Source organism: Cebus imitator, unplaced genomic scaffold (assembly GCF_001604975.1).
Source record: "Cebus imitator isolate Cc_AM_T3 unplaced genomic scaffold, Cebus_imitator-1.0 Scaffold0, whole genome shotgun sequence".
Classification (NCBI taxonomy): Eukaryota; Metazoa; Chordata; class Mammalia; order Primates; family Cebidae; genus Cebus; species Cebus imitator.
In genome coordinates this window covers 14,428,287-14,452,300 of record NW_016107315.1, presented here as the reverse complement: position 1 = coordinate 14,452,300, position 24,014 = coordinate 14,428,287, and the positions used below count along the sequence as shown (strand labels likewise).

Here is a 24,014-nt window from a genome sequence, read left to right as displayed (position 1 = left end):
GCAGCTCTCAGGTGACTTCAGATGCCTGGCGGCAATGACATTGTGGATAAAAGGGCTTATTGGGACAGTTGCAAGTTGCTGGGGCCAAAGGAATTGTGAGATGGGGATGAGATTTGGTGGGGGTGGGGGTGGAGACAGGTGCTGAGGTCACTGGGACTATGTTACTTAAATTCAGGCTTAGAATTCCTGAGGGCCTGAGAGAATCTGGTGCCCCCAGCTAAACTAAAAAGAGGCAGGCAGCATGTAACAGGATGATGGGGTAGCTCACAGAGAGGAAGGGGATATTATTTCTCACGAATGACGAGCCTGGAGGCATCGCATAGCCACTGTGATATCCCAGGTGGAAGTTTCCTCTAACACAGGCGTTCACAGTGTGGTTCCCAAGCCAGCAGCCTCCATGTCAGTCATGGGAACTTGTTAGAAATGCAGACTCTCAGGCCACCCCAACCACTAGATCAGAAACTCTGGGGATGGGGCCCCACAATCTGTGTTTTCTTACTTTTTTTTTTTTTTTTTTTGAGACAGTGTCTCACTCTGTCATCCAGGCTCAGTGCAGTGGCATGAAAATGACTCACTGCAGCCTCAACCTCCTGGGCTTAAGAGACCCTCCTACCTCAGCCTCCTGAGTAGCTGGGACTACAGGCCTGCACTACCATGCCCAACTGATTTTATTTATTTTTATTTTTTATTTATTGTTTTGAGACGGAGTCTCAGTCTGTCGCCTAGGCTGGAGTGTAGTGGTGAGATCTCGGCTCACTGAAAACTCTGACTTCCAGGTTCAAGCGATTCTCCTGTCTCAGCCTTCTGAGCATCTAGGATTACAGGTGTGTGGCACTATGCCTGGCTAATTTTGTATTTTTAATAGAGATGGTGTTTCACCATGTTGGTCAGGCTGGTCTCAAACTTCGTGATCCACTCGCCCTGGCCTCCCAAAGCGCTGGGATTATAGGCGTGAGCCACCGTGCCTGGCTACTTTTAAATTTTTTGTAGAGACAGGGTCTCACCATGTTGTTGTGGCTAGTCTTGAACTCCTGGGCTCAAGCAATCCTCCTGTCTGGGCTTCACAAAGTGCTGGGATGACAGGTGTGAGCCGCTCTGCCTGGCCTCACAATCTGTTTTCACCAGCCCTCTAGATGATCCTAATGAAAGCTTGAGAACCACTGGTCTAGATCATGCCAATGAAAGTTGCTCGAATGAGCTGGATTCTGCAGATCTGTGAGGACCCAGAGCAGGCAAGGAGCCAGCTGCCCAGCATGAATTCAAGGTGAGCTGACCTAATTTCAGCCTCCATCCCTGGGTTCTAGGTCCCTGCTCTTTCCAAAGAAACAATGAACCAGAGCAGACCACTGCATTGGCATAAGATCACACTTTAGTTCAGAGACACATTGGCATAAATACTTGAAATGGATCCACCCCTGCAGGTGGCAGCATGAGAACAGGTGGCTCTCCAAAACCCTGTGATGCTGCGGCCCTTCAGGTGATGGATTTTAACACTGAACACTGTCGTGATCATTCTCGAAGACAGCTTGGGTGCAGCTTTGGAGCCTGCTGTGACATTCACCATCGACTCCCCACCCCATGCTGTCTTATACTAATTTTTTTCCCCTCTGAGGTAGATTATGTATCGGGGAAACCAGATAGAATTTTTTTTTCATTTAAGTTTGCTAGTCCTTTGCAAACAGACTGACGGTGAGTGTTCTGTCTGAGTCAATAAGTGCACTTTTACCTTTTAACCTATGCCCTCTACTTGAACCCGAGCAAGGTCCAGTCCACTGGACAGCTGACGACAGGGTCTGCCGCCCCAACCCCTCTCCTCTTCTCCTGTAGGAATTTGTGCAGTACCAGAGGACTGCGGCAATGGGAGGCCTGGGTTGGCCGTGCTGCCTTGATATGTAGTCACCACAGTGGAGACCCTTGTCTGCACCCCAGTACCCCACATCCAGGAGCACAAGACTGGCCCCTGCCCCCTGGATCACAGGGGGCACAGCTGGCTTTCACAGGGCTTGGCATCCTCGGGTTTCAGAGCCTTGTTGCAGGTGGCAGAGGTCTGGCCGGAGGGGTCCCTGCACTCCACAGTTCGCCGCTGCCAGCCGGCCCCGCAGGTGCTGGAGCACTCAGACCAGTCCCCCAGCACCCACTGTGCATGGAGCAGCGGCTGGATGATGTTGGTGGTTGCTCTCTCTCTGCTGCTCTGCATGCTGAAGTCTACGTCATTAGGAACAAAGAAGGTGTATTTGACTTTTGGGGGGAAGACCTCGCCAGGGACTGTCAGGAGCTGCACTGTCAGAGGCTCTGGCAAGGGCCGGAAGCTCTGCAGCCGCTCCAGGGTGGCGATGGAGCCACTGTACTTCAGGATGGTCCCCTTCACTAAGATGTCCTGCTCTATGGCAGAGATGGCCAGGTTGCCGTTGAGCAGATATTGCCCGTCAGCCGTCTTCAATGCCAGGTAGTTCCCATCGTTCTGCACACCCGGGTGGCTCCGCTGCTTCACGTCAATGTTAGTGGCCCCAGCTGGGATGGTGACAATGTCATTGTAGCCGTAACTATGATAGGAACAGAAAGACACCCTTAGACCAGTGGCTACCCAGCCCAGGTCACGATGATGACTTGGAAACTGAAGTGGGCACCCCAGGTGGCAGACAAAAAAAAAAAAACAAAGCAATTAAGCAAGTTGCCTCAATGTTCTCAATAAAGCAGCTGTTTAGGCAGACAGAAATGTCTTGTACATTGGGATTTTCAAGGGTTTTTGCTTCATCTGGCAAAAACCAGATCTTTCAAATGCGTGGTTGAGGAGTTGGGGTATGTGGGCCTTGGGAACAGCTTAGAGAGGAGGAGAGCCCAGAAGGGTCTGCAGAGCTGGCACCCATCAAATGAGATCTCAAAGACCTCTAGCTCCTCGCACTGGTATACAACTTTGCTTGGCCACCTCCTCACCCAGAGCTCAAGCCCCCATGGACAAAACTGTTCCATACACCCCTTCCAGAACATGAACAGGAGGGAAATTTCACACCACCTCTCTGAGTCAATCAGCTTCTAGTATTTGATGAATATGACCCTATGTTGGGATTAGGCTGGGGGTTGAGAGTTGGAGGTTGAAGCCTGCCTCTTTGAAGCCACCTCTGGGAGTGCCCAGACACCACAAGCACTGTGCTTCTGGAATGATCGGATGCTGTTTTGGGAAATTGTTTCCAGTCCGTTATAGGCTTAGGGCTTTAGGTAGGATGAAGAAGGATTAGTTGTTCGTTCTTTCCTGGGAATCTGGGTTCCATAGGCTGGGAAGAAAGTGAGGCAACCATCAGGCGAGCTCTTTGCTCTTCTTGCTGTATGTCCAGCTGGGGCTGGCTGCTTAGTCTTGGGCTCTGAGAGTGTCCACAGGCCCACCTGTCTAAAGCCTGAGGGAAAGTGGCCAAGGGACCCAGTATCAGAATAGCGTCTGCTTCTTTTTTTATGTCCTTTGAGCTTAAATTTAAAAAGAGTTCTACTGCAGGGTCTCATACCCATAATCCCAGCACTTTGGGAGGCTAAAGTGGGCGGATCACTGGAGGCCAGGAGTTCAAGACCAGCCGTAGCCTGGCCAACGTGATGAAACCCTGTCTCTACTACAAATACAAAAATTAGCCTGGTGTGGTGGCGTATGCCTGTGATCCCAGCTACTTGGGAAGCTGAGGCAGGAGAATTGCTTGAACCTGGGAAGCAGAGGTTGCAGCGTGAGTCAAGAGTGTGTCACTGCACTCCAGCCTTGGCAATAGAGTGAGACTCCGTCTCAAAAAAACAAAAATAAATTAAAAATAATAAAAAGAGTCCCAAGTTACCTGCTATAAGCTGATTCTGTTCTCTCGGACTGGTGATATGAGAGATGTAGAGACAGAGATACACACACACACACACACACACACACACAGAATGGGGCAGGGTTGGCAAGCTTCACTAGGCAGAATACAACACAGTGAACACTTCTCAGAAACTCTGAGACCATGAAGTATGGGGAGTGGTTGGACAGATGTATGCTCATGCAGCCCCCGAAGGACACGTGGATGTACTAGAGGCAGAGAGGCAGAGTGTGGTACATATAAAACACTGGACCTTGCTCTTCCTCCCCAGGAAGTACATGGAGTGGCAGAAAAAAGTCGTCCAGGACTTAGGAAAACTAGGTTCTCCTCTGGCTGTCATTAACTATCAGTGTGACCTTAGAGAAGTCATTTAATCTTTTTGTGCCTTAATTTCTTCCTCTGCAAAATGAAGAAGAATAGTATTGGCCTTACCTACCTCATGGACTTATTTTACAAATCAAACGAGACTGGAAATGAACGCACTTTGGAAAACCCTTGGAGTTTTATGAATGTGTGACATTAGGATGTGAACAAAGTGTCTGGAGTTCTCAGATTCATGAAAGCCCTGAGGCTGCCAGGGCCCTCTTTTGGTAACCCCCTTCTCTGAAGACCCGTCTGCAGAAAGGACAGGGCTTTCCAGGCTTAGGGTGAGACGTCCTTCCCAAAACAGGCCTGGAAGAGCTGTTTTCTGGCAGAGGTCCAGGTTACTCAGCGTGGCTTGACTGAGTCAGAGAGGACAGCTCCCTATCCGCATGGCCTCCAGCTCTCGTAAAAGTCACGGCTGCTCTGTGTTCTGTCTTTTCTATGGGCTCGACACTGCCAAGTGCACATCCCATCTCAGGAAATCCTTACGACGACTCTGAGATAGAGACACTGCTGACATTTTACAAAGAAACTGAAGCTCAGAGAATTTAAATAACTTTCCCAATGCTCATAGCTATTAAGTAGCAGCCACAATTCCAATTTGGGCCTATCAGAGTGCAAAGCACATTACGCTCTTTCACCAAGCAAGGTACGGAACTCCTGGGGAGACTCACCTGGAGGGGGTGAGGGACCCGGAGACCTTCCTGCAGGAGTTGCCTTTGCCCCCACACACCCCGCATTTGTCCAGCTTCCGAGGTGAGTCCACCACGTGGTCACAGCCGGCCTTGACACACTGGCCACGGATGCAGATGGCCAGTGTCTCTGGCCCACACAGGGTGCCGTCAATTACCTGCAACAGGGAAACGGAGGGTGAGGGAGGGTGTGTTGAGCATAGAAGCAGCCTGCGGGAGGGGTGGGGACAGGCGACCTTCCTCCCCATCTCTGGATCTGAGTCCCAGGGTGATTCTCACCTTGGCCTCGAACACTTTGAACTCACTCCTCCCCCGGGCCCGGCAGAACAACTTGCAGCGGTCCCGGGGGGACACACCGGCATACTTGGGGACCCACTGCAGGAGATTCCCGTCCATGTCAGTGTAATTGTAGGCATTATACTTCTCACACTGCTGCTCCCTGAAACTTTTCCCTAGAAAGAGGAAGAAACGGCATGGAGGTGGCACCCCTGCAGAAGCAGGAGGACCTGGTGGAGAAATCCCGAATGTACAGCACTCTTCTTCTTTCTCTTGGTTTTAGACTTAATCCAGGGACCCAGGCCCAGTGTCTTCTGGGAACAACATTCCTAGACACTGTGACCCTCACCAAAAAGGGCAAGGAAAGGAGCCCTCCAGCCTCACGCTGGGCTTTCTAGGATAAATGTCCTTTCCATTAGGGAAAGAGACTCATTATACTTTACAGATGAATAAACTCAGGGAGGAGCAGGGAACAGTTCAGTAAGCTTGGAAGACACAGAATGGCACGTGGATCTATGTTCTCAGGACACTGCTAATTGAGCCCTGTTGACTTCCTCAGTGACCCTGGACATGAGTCCAAAGACTTCCAAATCTACATGTCTAGCTCCGATCTTGCCCCTACACCCACGTTCTGTAATTCTGGGTGTCTCTGGGGAATATGTACTATGATTACTGCCAATTCGGCACAGCCAAGATCCTGATGGTCCTTCCACGAGCCGCTTTGACTTTCATTCACTGTTCTTATCACGCTTAAGTCTGAGACTGGTATCCTGGTGTCTCCCGAACATTTGAGCATCTCTATCCGCTATTTCCAAACTGTCACGAAGACCTACACTATATTCAGGACAATCTGTGATTTAAAACGATGGCATCCCACTCTTACCACCACAGGCCTGGGCCTGCTGGCTTCATGGGGACCCGTGCCTGCCTCTTCTCTGTCCTGCTGCGTGCCACTGCCAGACCAAGCCATCTGAAGTTAGACGTGGGTTGCTTTCCACCCCCAAATCCTAAAATTAAAGCTGTTCTTCCTGCCAAGGTTCCCCGCCCGAACTGTGCATCTGAATGCCTGGGGGGACTCTGCCAAGGCAGATGCCATGTTCCACGCATGAGACTGAGTCAGTGCAGCTGAGGGGGTCTGAGCCGTGTCTGCAGGAGCTTCCAGGTGACTTGATGGGACAGGTGGCACAGATAATCCTTGGATACTGTGTCAGCCTTCAAGAAGCTCTGTGGTCTGGCCTTGACATACTGGTGTGCTTTGCTTGATTCCACCTAAGTGAATGAGGGCTCTTCCCACACCTTCCCCCTATCCTGGCAGGTCCCCCTACACCTCACCCCATCTCAGTCCCCTAGATTCTGCTCAGTCCTAACTCCCCCCAAAGCTTCTGCTCACCGAATGTTGCCTTTCTCTGAGCCCCTCACCAACTAGGGTCTGTGACTCATCTGCTGAGCCTCAAACCATTGTGGATCCTTCTTGCCCTGTGAAGCTGCAAAGCCTACAGATTCTCCTGTGAGCCATCAACCCAATGCCAGTGTCTTTTCCCATGGTGGAATCTCTCCTAAAGCTCTGCCTGATTTTTCAAGCCTGCCAGTACTTCCTGGAGCTGCACACAGGGCAGTTGGATGGGATGGTGGGGAAAAACCTTGTAATGATTTCCCTCTCACAAGTTTGCTGCTGCCCTTTACCGCCTCCGAGTTAATGTGTGTGGTTTCCAGCAGGTACTGGAGATAGGAATATGCCAAGAGAAGGGAGAGGTAGTATTGTTTCTCGGCAAGATTCTGCCAAGCAGTTGCCATGGCCCCAAAGGAAGATGGGCAACTCTTTTCAGAAAGAATGTGCACAGGAATCAGATTCAGAAATCCTCCCTCCGCCCTGGGCTGAATTTTGGCTAGAAAGACCTTGGAGGTTTGGCTCTGATTTTTGCTTTGGAAAATGCTTCCATTCTGCACACAGATGAGGGCTCCGATGCCTCCAGGAGGATTATTTTCCTAGACACTAGCCCCTCTGCAAAGGCTCCTCCCCAATAAGTTTGGTTAGGAGTGATGTCCTCATCTCCACATATTGGAAGATGAGGGCAATTTCTTTCCTTGACTTTGCCAGGTTCTCTGAACACTGTGAGAGCCGTCCCAGTCCCTGAGAGCTACCCCTGGGCTTGAAGCTTTGCAGAGCCCATTTAGGTGGAGATCACAGGCAAAGCTCTATATCCCAGGAGACCCACTTTACTCTCACTTTACACATCCTCTGGGGATGTGTTACAGCAATGACAGTGGCTTCTCTGGCAGGGGCGGCCCTGAGTGGCAATTACCGTCAGGGGGGCATTCCTCCGTGTGGCATGACTGGTACTTGGCTCTCCGACCCAGGCAGTATCTTCCTCCTTCCTGAGGCTCGGGGTCCTTGCACTCACGGTGTGAAAACTGTACTCCTCCTCCGCAGGTGCGAGAACATTCTCCCCAGGGTCCCCACGGTGCCCAGCCTCCATCTACCACAGGCTGCAACATACAATGGAACACTGAATCAGGAGCAAAGGCCAGGAGGCTTCAGCATCTGTGCCGCCGGGTGGCCATAGCCCTGGCCTCCTCATCTAGTCGTTCTCATCTTGGTGCATGGAGCGTCGTAAACTGCCTCAATCATTTGTTTAATGACTGTGTGGCCTGCGTGGCTTTGTGAATACATAAAACAGGCTGGACTCATTCACTACTGACTCCCCAGTGTCTAAAACAGTGCCTTATGCTTAGTAAGGTGCTCAGTAGAATATCTGATGAATGAATGAATGACACTCTTTTATGAGAATGAGGTTTCATACACTGCAGTGGTTCTCCATCGGGGTGAATTCTGCCCTGCAGGGGATATTTGCCCCCGTCTGCAGATATTCTGGTGGCTACAGCTGGAGAGGGTGCATGTTATTGCATCTAATGGGTAGAGGCCAGGGATGCTGCTAAACATCCAGCAATGCAAAGTCCCCACAGTAACAATGATCAGCCCCAAGTGTCCCTAGTGCCAAGGCAGAGGAACTCTGGTCTAAAGGAAGCATTCCTGGGGTGGTGTTGCCATAGTCTACCAGCCACTGGTTCCAGTGAGAGGATAATGCCTGGGAAAGAAACAGAATTGCTTCCCCCACTTTTTTTTTTTGAGACAGTTTTGCTCTTGTCGCCCAGGCTGGAGTGCAATGATGAGATCTTGGCTCCCTGCAACCTCTGTGCCCTGGGCTCAAGTGATTCTCCTGCCTCTGCCTCCCGAGTAGCTGGGATTACAGGCACCTGCCACCACACCTGGCTAATTTTTGTATTTTTAGTAGACACAGGGTTTCACCATGTTGGTGAGGCTGGTCTCGAACTCCTGACCTCAGGTGATCCACCTGCCTTGGCCTTCCAAAGTGCTGGGATTACAGGCATAAGCCACTGTACTCACTCTGATTCTATAAATATTTATTCTCTGATATGACTGTTCTTAAAAATAGAGGCCACACATCATTCCATGATCATTTCATGTCAACCTCTCCCTGCAGTTAGCTCGGCTCTGCTTCTCGGGATCGGTGGCAGACCCCTCTCCTCTCGATAACATGTGATGAGAATGAACAGGGAGAATGGGAGGTGGCTGAGGGTCATTCCATGAATCCTGCATCAGCTCAGGCTTAGGAGGGGAGTATGGAGTTTACCTGGCGCAGGCAGGCTCCCAAGGCTCAGTGCAAAAGACATGCGCTGAGGAGTGCTTGGGCCACCCTGGCGATTCAACGCTGGCAGGGACCAGGCTGTGAAACTCAGTGGATGCTGTTTCATAGTGATGGCTCCATGACTCACAGTAAGAGAAATGTGATCAGCCTCACAGTTTGGATGTATTAAGACCAGGGCAAAAAAATGAATCATTTAAAAACCCTCACTGGCACTGACTTGGTTTTTCTTGTGAGTTTACTCTCTCCTGGGCCAAGTTTTTTCTGCCTGGCCAGAGGCAGCTCTGACTCTGCCTCCTCTCCTCCTCTTTGAGTACAGAATTCCCACAACTGCTCTCATTCTCCCAACCTCTAATCATGCATTCAGCTCAAGCATGGGCAGGCTATGAATACTTTTCACTCAATTCTTGATGGAATTTATTCCACGTGTCTCTCTGTGTTCATGATGGAATTCACAGTGGCTCCAGTCTGTGGCATGCCCACCTTCCTGTTTCCCACCTCTCACCAATCTGCATCTGCACCGGCCCTGAGTCAGCCCCAAAGCAGCTCCCAGGGGCAGTCCCCTAATGTCTGGAGCCATGACAGTGTCAACCTTTGGGCTCCTCACTGTGTGGATAAATATGCTTTGGTTTGTTTGTTAAAAGATGAGTGACTTTACCTAGAAGTCATATGTTGCGGCCTGGCTCGAAGTTTCTTTCTTTCTTTCTTTTTTTTAAATTGGACACAGGGTCTCCTTCTTTTGCCTAGCTAGAGTGCAGTGGCATGATCATGGCTCACTTTAGCCTTGAACTCCTGAGATCAAGTGATCCCCCATCTCAGCCTCCCGAGTAGCCGAGACTACAAGTGTGAGTCACCAAGCCTGGCTTATTTTTTATTTTTTTGTATAGACAGGATCTCACCATGTTGCCCAGGCTAGTCTCGGTTCAAGTGATCCTTCTGCCTCAGCCTCCCAAAGTGCTGGGATTCCGGAGTGAGCCACTGTGCCTGGCTGTCTCTCAGTTCCTGGCTTTCAAGTGTGGTTTTCCCCTTGAGAACAGCTCTCAATCCTCATTTCCTTTTTTTCCTCCCTTCTCCCAGCTATCCTCAGGGGCTGTCCCTCACCTTGGGCTTCTCCACTTCTTCCTCAGGTAGACAGCTGCCTTCTGAGCAGAGATGCCCAGGCCCGCATGGTGTGCCGTCAGCCCAGGGCAGGCTGCCATTCTTCGTGTGGCACAGGGGCTCGGCCCCATCAGTGTGGCACCAGAGCTGGGCACAGACGTCCTGAGCAGAGGTGTTGGGGCAGTGGCGGAAATCCGGCCCAAAGATCTGCCTGCATTGCTGGTCCAGCTGGTACAGGGCCCTGCGTCCCGGGAGGCCTGTGGGGAGGGGCAGGGCTGCAGCGGGGGCATCTAGGAGACAGTCCCCTGGGAAAAGAGGAAGCAGGGGCTTAAGAACGCGCACAGGGCAGCCACCCTCTCAGCTCTCCACGGCCTGTGATGAATGGCCGTGAAGGTCTAGGCATCATGACTTCCTTGACCTCCAACTAAAAGCTGTCACCACTCGATGATCTAGTGAGAGCTTGCCTAATTTTTGACTATCAGTTGCAAAGGCTTTTCAGCACCGACTTTACTTTGCTGTCCAGAGCATCTAGGATGCATTGTCCCTGACATTCAGCATGTACCCAGCGAATGCCAGCTAAGGCAGTATTCATCCACATCACAACCTAACCGTGCTCCTCAAAGCCACAGCATGCAAATGAAGAGTGAATAATGCTGTCTGGATAATCTTATTTTTGCACCATACATGTCCCTGTCTCCCTCAGTGAGAAGAATCTAAAATACTTCATTGCTTTACCAACAATGCCAACCATTTAAAATTGTTTTTTCTTGACTCCCCTCTTCTGAGAAGCATTTTTTTTTTTTAAGAGATGGGTCTCTTTCTGTCAGCCAGGCTGGAGTCAGCGGCGTGATCACAGCTCACTGGCAGCCTTGACCTCCTAGGCTCAAGCAATTCTCCTGCCTCAGCCTCCTGAGTATCTGGGACCACAGATGCGGGCCCCCACCTGGCTCCAGTCCTTTAAACCAGCTCCCCGCCTTCCTGCTCTCACAGGCCGTGGTCACTGCCTCTGCCACGCCTGAGCTATTGCAGGTTCGCCTCTCCTCTGTGCTGCCTGCGTCTATTCCTTCAAGCGCTGCTCAAGCCCTCCTCCTTCAGACAACCTTCTCGGAAGACTTCCCCCTGCTTGTGACTAATCTAAATTAGCCCAGAACTTGGCTGCTGGAAGATGGGGCCAGGAAGAGCAGACCTCGGGGGTGGTGAGAATGCCCCAGCATGGGAGGCTGGCGGGAGACCCAGCTCTAAGGGTCCTGTGAGGGAGCACAGCCGGAGGGGGTCCCTGTGCCAGCAGCAGTGGAAGGAGGCCCATGGGACAAACAGGGCGGGGCTGCTGGTGCCTACCGTGCCCACCGTCCAGGAGCTCCGTCAGGTACATGGCGCTGCAGGGGGACCAGGGCAGTGACTGGTTCAGGTGGACGAACAGCGGCGCCATCATGTGGTGCTTGCCTAAGGGCCCGAAGAGCCGTGTGCAGGGCTTGGAGTCGTCGTGGGGCATGCTGAGGACGTGCCCTGGGGAGAGAGGCCCAGTCCACTCTGCCCTGCCCTGCCCGAGCACGCTCCACCCAGCCCAGCTAGGGACAGGGATGGAGCTCCGGAGGGGAGCAGCCGCCCCCTTACTCTCAGAAGGTTTCTGCATCGGGCTTTCCCCTGCACTTTGCTCTTGCAGGTTGCGTTGTCAGATGACTGAGAAACACGGAAAGCCCTTTGTTTTCTGCCTCAGTCCGTCGTAAATTTGGATCTAGCTCTATCATTTGCTCTCTGACAAGGCAGTCTCTGGACCATTTTTCTTCCCCTGGATCCTCACAGCTTAGCTGGTGCACAGCTCCACGCCTCCACCCCAGCACGTGTCTGGTGTCCTGGCATTCGCTGGGTGACCGGTGATAATCGTGTGGGATGCTGCTTTCGTATTTTGGCCATGTGCTGGGGTGGGAGTGGAGTTGTGTGCAGCACTGTCAAGAGCAGTATCTGTTTGTATACAGTCACCCTGTCAAAATGATGAGGCGTTATCCCTAAGCGAGGGCCGAATATTCCTTAGGATCTACGCAACCTTGGATCTGGAAGAGCAGTTGCCTCTGATGTGGTGAAGTGAGCTTTGGCACGGCAAATCTTACCTAGTTCATGGGCCAGGGTGTGGGCTGCCTGGAGCCCCTCATCCTCGATTACAGAGCAGCTTTTGTTGGGGTCACAAATGGTCCCGATGTCTGCCACGCCCAGGGTGTCACACAGCCCCTCCTGACCACAGAAGTTCTGCTTGGTGGGGAGAGAACAAGAGAGTGCATCAGGGTGTGTGTGTCGTGTGCTGCAGGCCTGTAGGCCAGGGGGTGGGTGCCTGCGTGCATGTGGGCGTGCACCACTGAGCGTCTCATAACATGCCTGTTGGCCTGTGCATCACCTGCATTTATTGAGCTTTTAAATTAAATTAAATTAAATTTTCTTGCTTCTTTTTTTTGAGATAGAATCTTGCTCTTTGCCCAGGCTGCAGTGCAATGGCAGGATCTTGGCTCGCTGCAGCCTCTGCTTCTAGGGTTGAAGTGATTCTCCTGCCTCAGCCTCCCGAGTAGCTGGGACTACAAGCATGCACTACCATGCCAGGCTAATTTTGGNGCCCACCTTAGCCTCCCCAGTAGCTAGGACAACAGGTGTGTGCCGCCATGGCCAGTTTATCTTTAAAAAAATTTTTAGTAGAGACAGGGTTTCACCATATTATCCAGGCTGGTCTCAAATTCCTCACCTCAGGCAATCTGCCCACCTCAGCCTCCCAAATGCTGGGATTTCAGGCGTGAGCCAGCATGCCTGGTGGAAATTAAATGTTAGAGATGAGGTCTGGCTATATTGCTTAGGCTGGAATGCAGTGGCTAGTCACAGGTGTAATTGTAGCTCACTGAGCCTCAAACTCCTGGGCATAGACGATTCTCTCACCTTAGCCTCCCGAGCAGCTGGGACTACAGGCACCTGCCATGTGTCTGGCTGACCTTTTCTCAGGAGGAAGCAACAGAAGGTTCAGCATGTTTGGATATCTCACCTAATGGCCTTGCTTTATTGGTTCTTTTTGTGTTTATGGTCAAGCCAATTCACCTGCCCCCCCCCCATCTTTCTAAATTGGAGAGTAACCTGTGAAATTTCCTTTTGTTAAAAAGTAAGAACAGCTTGTAATCTCAGCATGCTGAGAGGCCGAGGCAGGTTGGATTGCTTGATCGCTCGAGCAAAGGAGTTGGAGACCAGCCTGGGCAGTATAGTGAGACCCCATCTCTACAAAAAGTAAAAAAAAAAAATTAGCTGGGTGAGGTGGCTCGTGCTTGTGGTCCCAGCTACTCAGGGGGCTGAGGTGGGAGGATCATTTGGATCCTTCTAGCAGGCAGAGGCTGCAGTGAGCTGTGACTGTGTCACTGCACTCCAGCCTGGGTGACAGAGTGAGACCTTGTCTCAAACAAAACAAAACAAAATTAAAAACAAAAAAGAATATAAAATACAAAGGCTATCAAGATGGATTTCTGAGTGACGAGATCAGGAAATCTCTCTCTGTCTTCCCATCAGGCACTCATATAAGGGAAGCCGTTCTATGTTCCAGGCTGGCTGCATCCTAGGGCTGGCTGGGACTTCAAAGGCTTTTTGTGGGGGACAGGACAGCACGGTCGTTCAGAACATGACCCCGCAGCAGCACTGCCTCAGCTGGACTATGGGTGCTGCCGCTGTGTGGCAAGAGAGCTGTGTGGCCTCTCTGTGCCTCAGTTTCCTGTTAAAAAATCGGGATAACAAGGGACCTGCCCGGTGGGGCCATTATAAGACTGGAGGAACAGACAGGGCCTGGCATACATGACCACTCTCTTGCCTCCAGGAAGCTCTCTGTTGAAATCCTGCCGTGTCAGTGGGCAGCCCTCCAGCTGTGGGCAAATCTTGAGGGGATGCCCTGGCTACTTGCCCCTATGTTAAACAACCACTGCAGATAGAGCTGCTCTCTTAATTCCAAGCCCAGGTCTCTCACTGGGCAGCTCAAGCCTGTTTCTTCTTGTTATGTGTGACTTCAGGAGACAGCTGGTCACAAACTTTTGGAAAAGAGCCCTTACAAGATTCTTCTCCTTCCCTTGCAAATACCTCACACTTGTCCTCATGACCTCCTCCTCATCATTCTGGGCATGAGGCTCTGGCGTCCAGCTGGGGCCAGCAGGGAGACATTTTCCATGTTTGGGCAGGCCTCATGGTCCTCCCTTTGATCTGCCCATCCCGTCTCCCTTCCTCCCCGGGGCTTCCGGAACCAGGCACGGACCTGTCTGGTGAGCAGGATGGCCGTGTCGTAGTGCTCCGGGTGGCGGTCACTGGGCTGGTTGAAACGCCGTTGCCAGTTGCAGAAGTTGCGCAGCGTGAGCCCCCCGTTGTCGGACACCTCTGGGCCCCATTTTTCATCTTCTACGATCAGCACTTTGACCACCATCAGGCTGATGGAATTCTTGATGCTGGGGTGCTTATAGATTCTGGCTGCCACAGACATTAGTGTCAGGATGTGGTCCTGTCGGGAAGGAGGAGACAAGGGGCAGAGTGAAGGGTTAAGTCTCAGGGCCCTCGGCTTGGCTTGTCCGCTGCCATCACCTCTTGTTATGGGGCTGAGCTTCGGATGCTAGCCAAAGCCTCACGATACCCCTGGGGCCTCCGCGGTACTCCCTTCATTTTACATGTAAGAAAACAGGCTCAAGAACCTGCCCAAGGTCACAAAGTTGATTCACGAATGGCAGCTTTTGAACCCAGATCTGCCTGGCTCCGAACCTGTGAGTCTAACATCCAGACCAGCTTCATGGGACGACCTAAATCCAAATTCGTTAAAATCCAAAAACTGAAACTCATCCTGTGGCACGGGCCGCGTTTCAAGTGCGTCAATAGTCGTATATGGCTCGTGGCTACTGTACCGGAATGTGGAGATAGAAAGTTCTACTGGACAGCACGGCTTATATGCCTTAATCCTGACATCATCTCCCTGCCAACTACCCCCACCCGTCCCCGGCCTCAGCCCAGAAGCAACGTTCTGAGTGCTCCAGGTTAGTAGAATTCCCTTTTAGAACCCAGCTGAGCATTTTCTGGTGTCTCTTGGCCTAACTCTATTCTCAGGGTGGGAATCGTTAATCCTGAAAACTTTGTTCTAATAATCCCCCCTAACAAGAACTACTCTGCCACATCACCTCACTGAATTCTCACAGTAACTCTGTGAAGAAGGTACTGTAATTCCGTTTCACGAATGAGGAAGTAGAAGGTCACGCAAATTTACTTGTCGAAGGTCACACAGCTCTTCAAACCAGGAGGCCAGCCTAGGGGTGCCTGACTCTGAGGTGTGCAGGGTGCTCATTAGGTTTCCCAGAGCTTGGCTTCCTGGTGTCTGCCTGGATAGCCCAGATGGGTTTTTTTCCTTCTGGCCTGGGGCTTGTGAGGGTCCCGTGGCTCTTAGAGGACCCATGTGCTTTGGATCCCAGCTGATCTCCCTTTCACCCAGGCCGGCCAACAGAGCATACATCACTGCCTGGCCTCTGTCTTATCCCTGGGCTACCAACTGCTCCCCAGCTGGATTCCAAGGCTTGGAGAGGAGGCTAGAGGGGAGCTCGCTCTTCTGCCTTGGCGACCCCTTGAAGTGGCTCTCTTTCAGCATTTTGTGGAAGGGGAGACACAGGGGCAGAGGTGGGTGCTTCTTGAGCTGGAGTGTGGTCAGCTGGGCAGCAGCTGCTTGTCCTGCCTCTCTGATCCCTCAATCATCATCTCCTGGGAGCCCCTCTCCCTCTTCTCCTGTGGTCTGGAAGGTGGGAGTGGAAGGAGGAGAAAGGAAAGGGTAGAGAGGGACATTCCATGGGGTGAGGCCATGTGTGGGTGTTCCAGATGAATCCCATTATTTGTGAATGGGATCTGTCTGTTCACCTCGCAGGCAATCAGCCACGTATATTGTTAGCCCTATAAGCAGGGGTTGGCAGGTTACTTGGTGTGTCAAGCACTCCAGCAATATTTAGGCTGATGTAAACATCTTATCAGCACGGCTAAAACTTGGCATTTGCTCCTGGAGTTGGATTCTGGAGGGGAAAAAAGCAAATCACATCATTATGCAACTGGGGGCGAGCGCTGAGGAATGGTGGCTTGCCAAGATGAACTCCTGACCAGGTCTTCAGTGCTTCCAGGAGGCTGACAGTACCCTGATCTCTCTAAGAGGGACCAGGGTCTGATGGGCCAGGGACCAACCCCCGAAATTTCTTCTGAGGCAATCTGTGACCATCATCACAAGATTTCTTCCCGTGGAGTCCCAGTTTCACAATCTCAAATTGGGGAAGTTGAGGTCGTACAAGGAAGGTGTGAAGCTAAGGAACACCAGCTGCTAAGCTTCGGGCCGAGGCAGCTGAGCACAAGAGCTAAAGACCGGAGGTTGGGGCAAGCCTGTGTGCCCATGATGAGCAGATCAGAGGGATGCTGAGTGAGAGATGAGGCAGTGCTCACGTCCTCAGTGAAGATCGGAGGGAGGCAAGGGTTAACAGCATACGGAGCTTCCAGGCCTCAGGTTCCCAGGGAGCCTCCTCCCTGCAGCTCAGGGTGCTTGTGTCATTGTCTTCTCCAGACAGTGCATAGCTGTCAGGCAGGGCTGGCTTCAGAGCCATTTATCTTCAAGGGGTAGGCTGGACTTGAAGATATCTGAAGGCTGCTGTTTCAGAAGATACTTTTCATTTTCAAGAAGGCTAGGAGGTTTCTGTGGTCCAGTGTCCCTTCAAAATCCCAGATCCTGATCCCACTGACCTCTCCTTATCTCTTGTTCTACTGGGTTTTTGGTTTTCCCCTCCCAATCAGCTCTTCTGAGAAGTGACGGCAAGAATGCCTTAGGGAGAAGTTCCCTAGGGAGAAGGACCACTGGGGGGTGGGGGGCGACCTCGGGTTATGAGCCTTTGATTCTCCCCAATGCCCTGGGCTCAAAGTCAGTCAGACAGCCCTGACTTAGAGATACCATGCGGATCAGGCCTGCAGCTGGTCAAGGAGAAGGTCAGACGGCTTGCTCCACTGCCTGGTTCCAATTTACACCTCCCTGCTCACCACATCAGTGCAGGCTTCCGGTGAAGAATGTGAACGAGGTCCTGGACCCCCGAGGAGGAGAGGTCTCAGCACAGCAAGCAACCCCCAAAACCACAGCAGGTTGGTGGGAGCCCAAGGTCGGCCCGGCCGGGGTGGTCAAACAACTTGCTCTTGAATGACTTGGGGGTCCCAAGCCCTTAACTTTGGCTAGGGAGACTTGGTATCTTTTAGGGAGTCTGCTTCTGCATGAGTGACCCCAGAACCTGGAATAGAGATGAACATCAGGCCAGTCAGGGTGGCTCATGTCTGTAAGCCTAGCACTTTGGTAAGGCGAGATGGGAGAATCGCCTGAGACCAGCCTGGGAAACATAGCGAGATCCTTGCCTATTAAAAAAAACTAAAAAAAAAAGAATAACAATACCCTGGCCAATGGGTGGGCCAGAGCCCCTTTTGGTTCTTTGAGATACAAACAAAGAGATTCCTCCCTCAGAGCTCGGGTGGCCGCCAATGCCAGCTGCAGTGGGTGACGGGGACGGGCAGGCCTCCTCCTGCCGTTGTCATCACTGTGCCCGTTTGCACATCACCAGCAGCTCCACTGCTTTCCCTTGCGGCACCCCCTGGGGGAGGCCAGGAGAGGACAGGTGGCCCCGGGAAGCTCTCACTCCAGCATCTGCTGCATTCCTTTCCTACCTTGCCTCTCTAGGGCCTGAGACTGAGCTGGGGGTGTGGAGATGGAGAAGCGAATGGAGAGGGAAGAGGTGAGAGGAGAAAAGAGAAGGACGTGCACGTATCCTCCACCTCTTCTTGTTCTCGGAATAGCAAAGGGCAAGGTCACCTCTTCGAAGCGCACACGTACACGGAACTACAAGTCAGCCTTCGCCACTGAGCAGGGGCAAGCGGAAAGAGAAGGCTCTACTGTTGTGTGGAACAGCAGAGCTGAAACAGCAGTGGCCGGCACTCTGAAGGCAGGGGCCAGCCCATCCTCCCCACCTTAACAAATGGTTTCCATCACTGAAGACAACTCTAGTAATAGCCGCGCCTCGTTGAGTACCTCCTCTGAACCAGGCACCAGGTCAGGTGCATTCCATATTTTGTAACATTCTCAAGACAAGGCTAGGATGATGGTATAACTGCTCGTACCTGAAAGAGTCGAGGTACAGAGACATAAATAGGTGACTTGCTCAAACAACTGCGTTATTTCTGTTTCATTCCAAAGTCTATGTTCTTAGTCTCTGCACTGTCTGCCACCCATCTCTGCTGCTGTAAGGAAAACTACAGTCTCGCCAAAGCAAACCCAAGGCTTGCAAGCAGCAGGTCCGCCTGTCATTGACTGTGCACACCCCCCCCCCCCCGGGAGGATGGGGAAGGAGCGATCTTTGGGCGCTGAGACATTTTCTTTGGGAAATACTCCATATCTTTGATCATTCTGACTGTAGCAGACATAAAGGTTGGAAAAGATGCATTCTTTTGCCAATGGGAAGGACATCGTTCACGCACATATAATGCTTGTCTTTCTTCCTGGTAGCTACAGAGTTGGGGGAACGTGAATCTGTTTCTGTTGTCATCCAAACCAGGATACCCTTGAGAGGAAAAGATGGTGGTATTAATAATTACACCGGAATAGGCAGAAACTGGGATGGTGCTGGACAACCTAGGCTGCTGCTCACTTCAGCATCTAATGTCTTGTGGAAGACACTTTCCCTAGACCATGCAGGTAAGGGGAGTGGAGATGGCTGTGAAGGCCGTCCCTGAAGTCAGTCCCCAGAATCTGACCTCCTGCGAGTGCCACTTTTTGGACCCGCTCTGCTAAGAAGAGAACTCAGAGACTCTGCTCGCTGCAGAAGCACTGGCGGGACAGGCATCCCAGGCTGGCGAGAGTGGGCAGTGCCCACGCTGCTCCTCACTCCATCCCGCCCCAGGTTCACAGAGGGGACAGTGAGCAGCAGCCGGATGGAGACAGAGCTAATGCTGTCTTCCCAGGTGGTCCCTCCTTTCAGAAAGCCCCCTCTGTCTGAGCTTCTTAACTCTGAAACCAGATAAGAATGTGGAGGCAGGGGCCCCTTTTGTCATGGGATTAAGTGAACTCAATTGACAGAGTTCTGGAAAACTTCACTGTCGCTTAGCAGGGAGACCAGCTTGGCAATGGTGCATTCCTTCTCTCAGCCTCCAAGGTGGTTTCTTCGCTGGATAGGGCCTCACAGTGGTCCTGGATGGCTTTGAATTGCTGGATTTAAGGACCCACTCCCACAACATAGGCAAGTGTCAGAGGGTCGACAGAGACCCTCGTCGTGAGGAAGAGGCTGCTTGGTGGGATAACAGTGCGGGGGATTCAGCTTTGGAAGACTTGGGCTGCAGACCCAGCCCTGCCACTTACTAGCTGTCTGATCCTGGGGAAGCCACAGGTCCTCTGTGAGCTGTGCATTCTCCCTCTGCCCCCGTCACAAGTATTTCCATGGAGGGGATGCATGTACAACCATGCTGTGAATTGAACATGCTCAGAGAGTGGCTGAACCTTCCAAAAGACCGGCTCATCATGAAGGAGCCGCACAGACGCTTATAGCGGGTCGATCACCTAGCCCAGGTGTTTTGCTTCACAGGTGAGGAACTCTAAGCCCTAGAGAGATAAAGCCTCTTCTCATCCTTGCACACCCCTGATTACCAAGGCGCCCCAAAGTGCCTTCCCTCTGTGTGAATGAGGTCTCTACATAAAGGACTGGCTTCCATTTGGAGGAGGTGGCTGTGGGCAGGCAAGGTCCTGAGGCACAGGGACTTGATTTTCATTCTTCTCTCAGCTGGGCTCATGGACCTGTTTTCCGAAGCTCAGAGACAGTCACGCCTGTCCTGCAGCATCTCCAAGGCTGGTTAGCTCATCAGAGTGCAGGTGCCCTAGGGTGTCTTGGACACAGCTGTACATCAGCCCCTCCCCCACCTGGCATGGTGGCAGCAGGAGTGCAGGTGGGCTGGGGCAGAAGACCCAAGGTAGAGGTGGCGGGGTTGGTTTCCCTGAGGGAAGACTTTCCTTCCAGGTGAGACTCAGAAGTCAACCCCTTAGGGAGAGGAACTCGGCCTTCAGAGGTGCCCAATGCCTGTTCTGCTATGCTTTCCTCGTCCAGGTGGGCTTGCTGGGTGTGCAGGTGCCTACGTGCAGCTGGGAAAGGCCCAGAAACGCATGTTTGTGGGGGACCGGGAGTGGGGCAAGCAGGAGCCAGATCATCTGGCCAGGAGTCTCATGAGGATGGCAGTGCCCCGGTGACTCTGCCACAGACAAAGCCCACTTGTCTAGGACAGCAAACCCGGACCATAAGCTGAAGGGAACAAAACCAGGTGCAAACCCCAGCAGAGCCTCCTGTGTCCACAGCCCGGGCGTCCTGGGGCCGGGCCTCAGAGCATGTCTGCCTCTAGATAGCTAGGATGTCTGGAGATGCGAGTATGTCCCCGAGGCAAATACTCAGTTATCTCCCCCATCCAGGTGATCAGCTGAGAGAGTGAGACATTCTGGCTCTGAGGGCTCAAAAATGGACTTTCTCTGCTGGCACGAAGGGCTCTTGTTGGTCTTCCTATGTTTTGGTTCCCAGGCAGATGTCAGAATCTGTTCTGTGTATGGGGGTAGAGGGGAACAGCACCACGCTCTGGGTTTGCAATGGGTGTATCTCAGCTTTCTTCTGGTGGAGCCCCCTAGAAGCCAGGTGTGAGGGTGGGGATGGGAGAAGCCCACTTCTCACCCCTCTTCTGCCACTCTCTCTAGTACTTGCTTAAATAAAGGAGTCAGAGGAGAGAGCTGGTGCCCCGCTGCTCCCTGCTGTCAGGGCAGGCAGGGAAACAGATATTAAATCAGTGTGAGCCAAAGCTCATGTGGCAGACTGCCTTGGCGGCCCACTACTCTGCCGTGTTTTGGGGGAAGCAAATACCAGGAGCCTTGCAGAGGTGCCTGCCTGGGGTGTAACTGGCACCTGCAGTAGCCAGAGGAGCAGCCACACGGACTCTCACCCACAGTGCTTCCCATCCTATGCATCTGTTTCTCCCTGGGTCTTTCCTACCCTGCCTTTCCCAGTGATAGAGGGTGGGAAAGCTGGGATGAGAAACAGGCCAATTGCTTCCTTGTCTGGACTATTCTGCACAGGTGATGCCTATGCCCTTGGGGCCCCCAGCAGTCAGGCACAGGCTGAGCCTAGCATGGGGTCCCGGCCAAGGATGCCATCACTACCAAAGTGTCAGCTTAGCTGTTGCATTGCCAGGATCCCTGTTTCAGAGAACAGTGACCTCTGGGCAGGTCAGTTCTTCCTTCCCTGGCACATCTCTGGTTCTGTGCTTCCTAGGGGCAAAGAGCAACCCTCTCCTGGAACCCTTACCCTCCTTTTCTCCTGGAAAAGCCTTCACCTGGTCTTTTGGGGAGACATTGGGGTTTAGGGCAACACAGACACCTCCTGCTGAGTCAGCACCATCTTTGCATCTAGTTAGAAATGGTCTGGTTAGTTAGTCATCCCCTGGACTCTTTTTCTGCTCCTGCTCAGTTAAGAGCTGTGTCTGGGCTAAGGGCAGCTGGGTGGACCAAGTATGGGTCTGGCTTTATCAGAGACATTCACCGAAGGAGCTCATCCTACCCATCACTCCCCTCCCCTTTCCACCAAAGCTTCAGTTCCTGGGCTGAGCCCCCAGGCAGAAGTTCTGTGCCCCTCCCTCTTGTGCTGGCTGCTGGCACTGCCAAGTTCTGCCGTGGCTGAGTGCCAGGTTGGCAAGGTAGTCCATGCCCCTTGATCACAACCAGCTGGCTGCACAGGAGTTGGGCAGCTCTTCTCCAGGTGCAGCTCCTTTCAAACAACGTCTTTTGCTTATGGCGACCTCCATACCCAAGGGAATCAGACAGCCACCTCTTTCCATCCCATCTGCCTTTCCCTGGGAGCCTCTCAGATCTAGAGACAGCAGAGGGCTGAGGAAATGGGGTTGGGAGTGGGCGCTATTCCTAAACCGTCAATTTTTCTCTCTGCTGGGAGAGACAGGTGCCGCGGGATGCGTTGACACCCACTTTCGGGTCAGTGTGCCATGTGCCGCGGGAGATTCCGATGAGAGGGATGGGTGTCGGCAGCCCCACTCTAAACTGGAAGGGACCTGGGGGTGGGGGCGCAGGGAGCCAGGGTGGCAGAAGTTCAGAAAAGAGTTACTGTTCTTTCTCAGAAAGGAGAGAATCTCGTTTGGGGTCGGGCTGGAGAAGACGAGTAACGGGAAGGCATTTTTTTCTCAGAGGGATTGGAAGGGGAGATTTTAGAGACGCTGGAGGCGTCTGGGGGCCCTCCGGGCACTGCGGCTGGAGGAGGCTCTCAGTCCTACCTGCAAGTCGGCCCCGTAAAAGGCAGCCATGGACGCATCTGCCACCAGCAGCGTCTCCACGAAGCGCGCCTCAGACACAAACCGCTTGGTCCTACTCGTGGCCCCCAGGGGCGGTGGCAGCTCGCTAGAGCCTTCTGCCTCCTCTTCTCGGCTCTCGTCCTCTCGGTCCTCCTCGTCGTCCCCTCTCTCCTGCCTCTGACCCTCTCCCGTGTCCACCTCCCACTCGGGTCCTCGCTGGAGGGGGCGGGCTCCGGCGGGACCCCAGCGCTGCAGGCGGTGCGGCTGACCCAGGGAGCCCCCCGCGCCCTGCGGCTGGATGGTGAACTCCTCGCCGTCCAGCAGGAAGGAGCCGCTCAGCCCGCGGCACAGGCTGACCGCCGCCAGCGACTCCGGCTCCCCGTTCACGGTGCCCGAGTAGAAGCAGCCGCGCAGCCCCCGCTCGCCCCCGGCCGCCCGGCCCGAGCCCCCGAGGCGCTCGATCTTGAACTCGGGCGCCAGGAAGCTGTCGTCGGGCGCTAGGCGCAGCACGAAGCCCTTGCCGAAGGCGGACAGGTGGAGCGCGAGCTCGCCCGCGCCGCCGGGCAACCGCGTGGGCACCACCAGCTCCGAGGCCTGCCCCCCAACTGCGGGCCGGGCCGGGGCGCCGCGGGCCAGCGGCGGCAGCAGCAGCGGCAGCAGCAGCAGGAGCGGCGGCCACCGGGGGGCGGCAGGGGCGGAGAGCATGGGGGCTGCGGCGGCGGCGCGCGGGAGAGGGAAGAAGCCCGCCCGGTGCGGGCAGGTGCTGGCGGCCCAAGCGCGGTCCGGCCGCTCTCACCAGGAAAAGCGGAATCAATCGGATGCAAGGCCGACTCGGCCCGCGGGGCCCGGCGGTGGGAGCGCTCCCCCGGCGGCCCCTCTGGCTGGCGTAGCCAGCTCCTCCCGCGCCGCCGCCCCCAAGCCGAGCCGAGCGCGAGCAGCTGGCCCCGGCCCGCGTGCGCCCGTCCTCCGCCCCTGCCCGCGTCCGCCCCGCGCAGCCGCCTCCTGCCTCCTCCCCGCCCCGGGAAGCACGGAGTGGGCTGCCGAGCCCTTCTTATTTATACTTCCTTCCCGGCTTGACATAAGAGGTTTATTTTTGATCTCTCACTATTCCCGTTTCCCCTCCCCTGGGATCAGAGAGAGAAACCGAAAAGAGGGAGAGAGAGCGGAGAAAAAAAATTGGGATGAAATGCAAAACCAATCAGGCAGCGAGACCCGTCCGCCACCCGCCCCTCCAAGTGTCAACTCCAACTTCTTTCCCTTCCCTTTACGCGCGGACCCACGTTAACCCCTACCATGCTGGACTGACCCTTTAGAAAGAGTCCTTGGGAGACCCCAGCTGCTTCCTCGTGTGCGGCCAAGGGTCCAGGATGCATCCTCCGAAGAGGCGCCTGCGCTGGTCTAAGCAACCCTGTTCGGATCCCTGCAGATCCCTCCGGAGATCCGACCGTATGGGGCGAAGGTTTCGGAGCTTTTCACTATAAAGCACAACAGGGAGGGGGAACGGTCATGCCAAAATCATGCCTTCCTCTCCTCTCTACTGCACGGTCTTCCTAATTCTCACTCCAAATGGAAGATTGGGAAAAGAAAAACAAACAAAAACAACCCATCTGGTTAACCCCAGGAGGGCCTCTCACTGCCATGTTAGAGGGCGAGTGGGGCAGAGGCCAGCACACTGGTAAGATACCAGCAGTGAGGCTGGGAAGTTAGCATTTCCCTAGGAGGAAAAC

The 24,014-nt window shown here is 53.5% G+C and overlaps 1 protein-coding gene across 2 annotated transcripts; it reads right to left on the bottom strand.

The window, feature by feature from the left end:
• Nucleotides 1-1,351: 1,351 nt before the first annotated feature.
• On the bottom strand, nucleotides 1,352-23,694 carry ADAMTS8 (ADAM metallopeptidase with thrombospondin type 1 motif 8). 2 transcript variants are annotated; one of them, XM_017523356.1, is made up of 9 exons: nucleotides 22,270-23,694; nucleotides 14,186-14,425; nucleotides 12,033-12,168; nucleotides 11,263-11,430; nucleotides 9,928-10,229; nucleotides 7,465-7,648; nucleotides 5,165-5,337; nucleotides 4,868-5,043; nucleotides 1,352-2,543 (listed from the first exon to the last, which is right to left on the bottom strand). In XM_017523356.1, the coding sequence occupies exons 1-9, from the start codon at nucleotides 22,990-22,992 to the stop codon at nucleotides 1,973-1,975; spliced, it is 2,673 nt and encodes an 890-aa protein (XP_017378845.1). In that variant the 5' UTR covers nucleotides 22,993-23,694; the 3' UTR covers nucleotides 1,352-1,972. The 2 variants fall into 2 exon arrangements, with proteins under 2 accessions (XP_017378845.1, XP_017378851.1); XM_017523362.2 differs by having other exon boundaries at nucleotides 9,928-10,181; nucleotides 22,270-23,399.
• Between the last annotated feature and the right edge of the window lie 320 nt (nucleotides 23,695-24,014).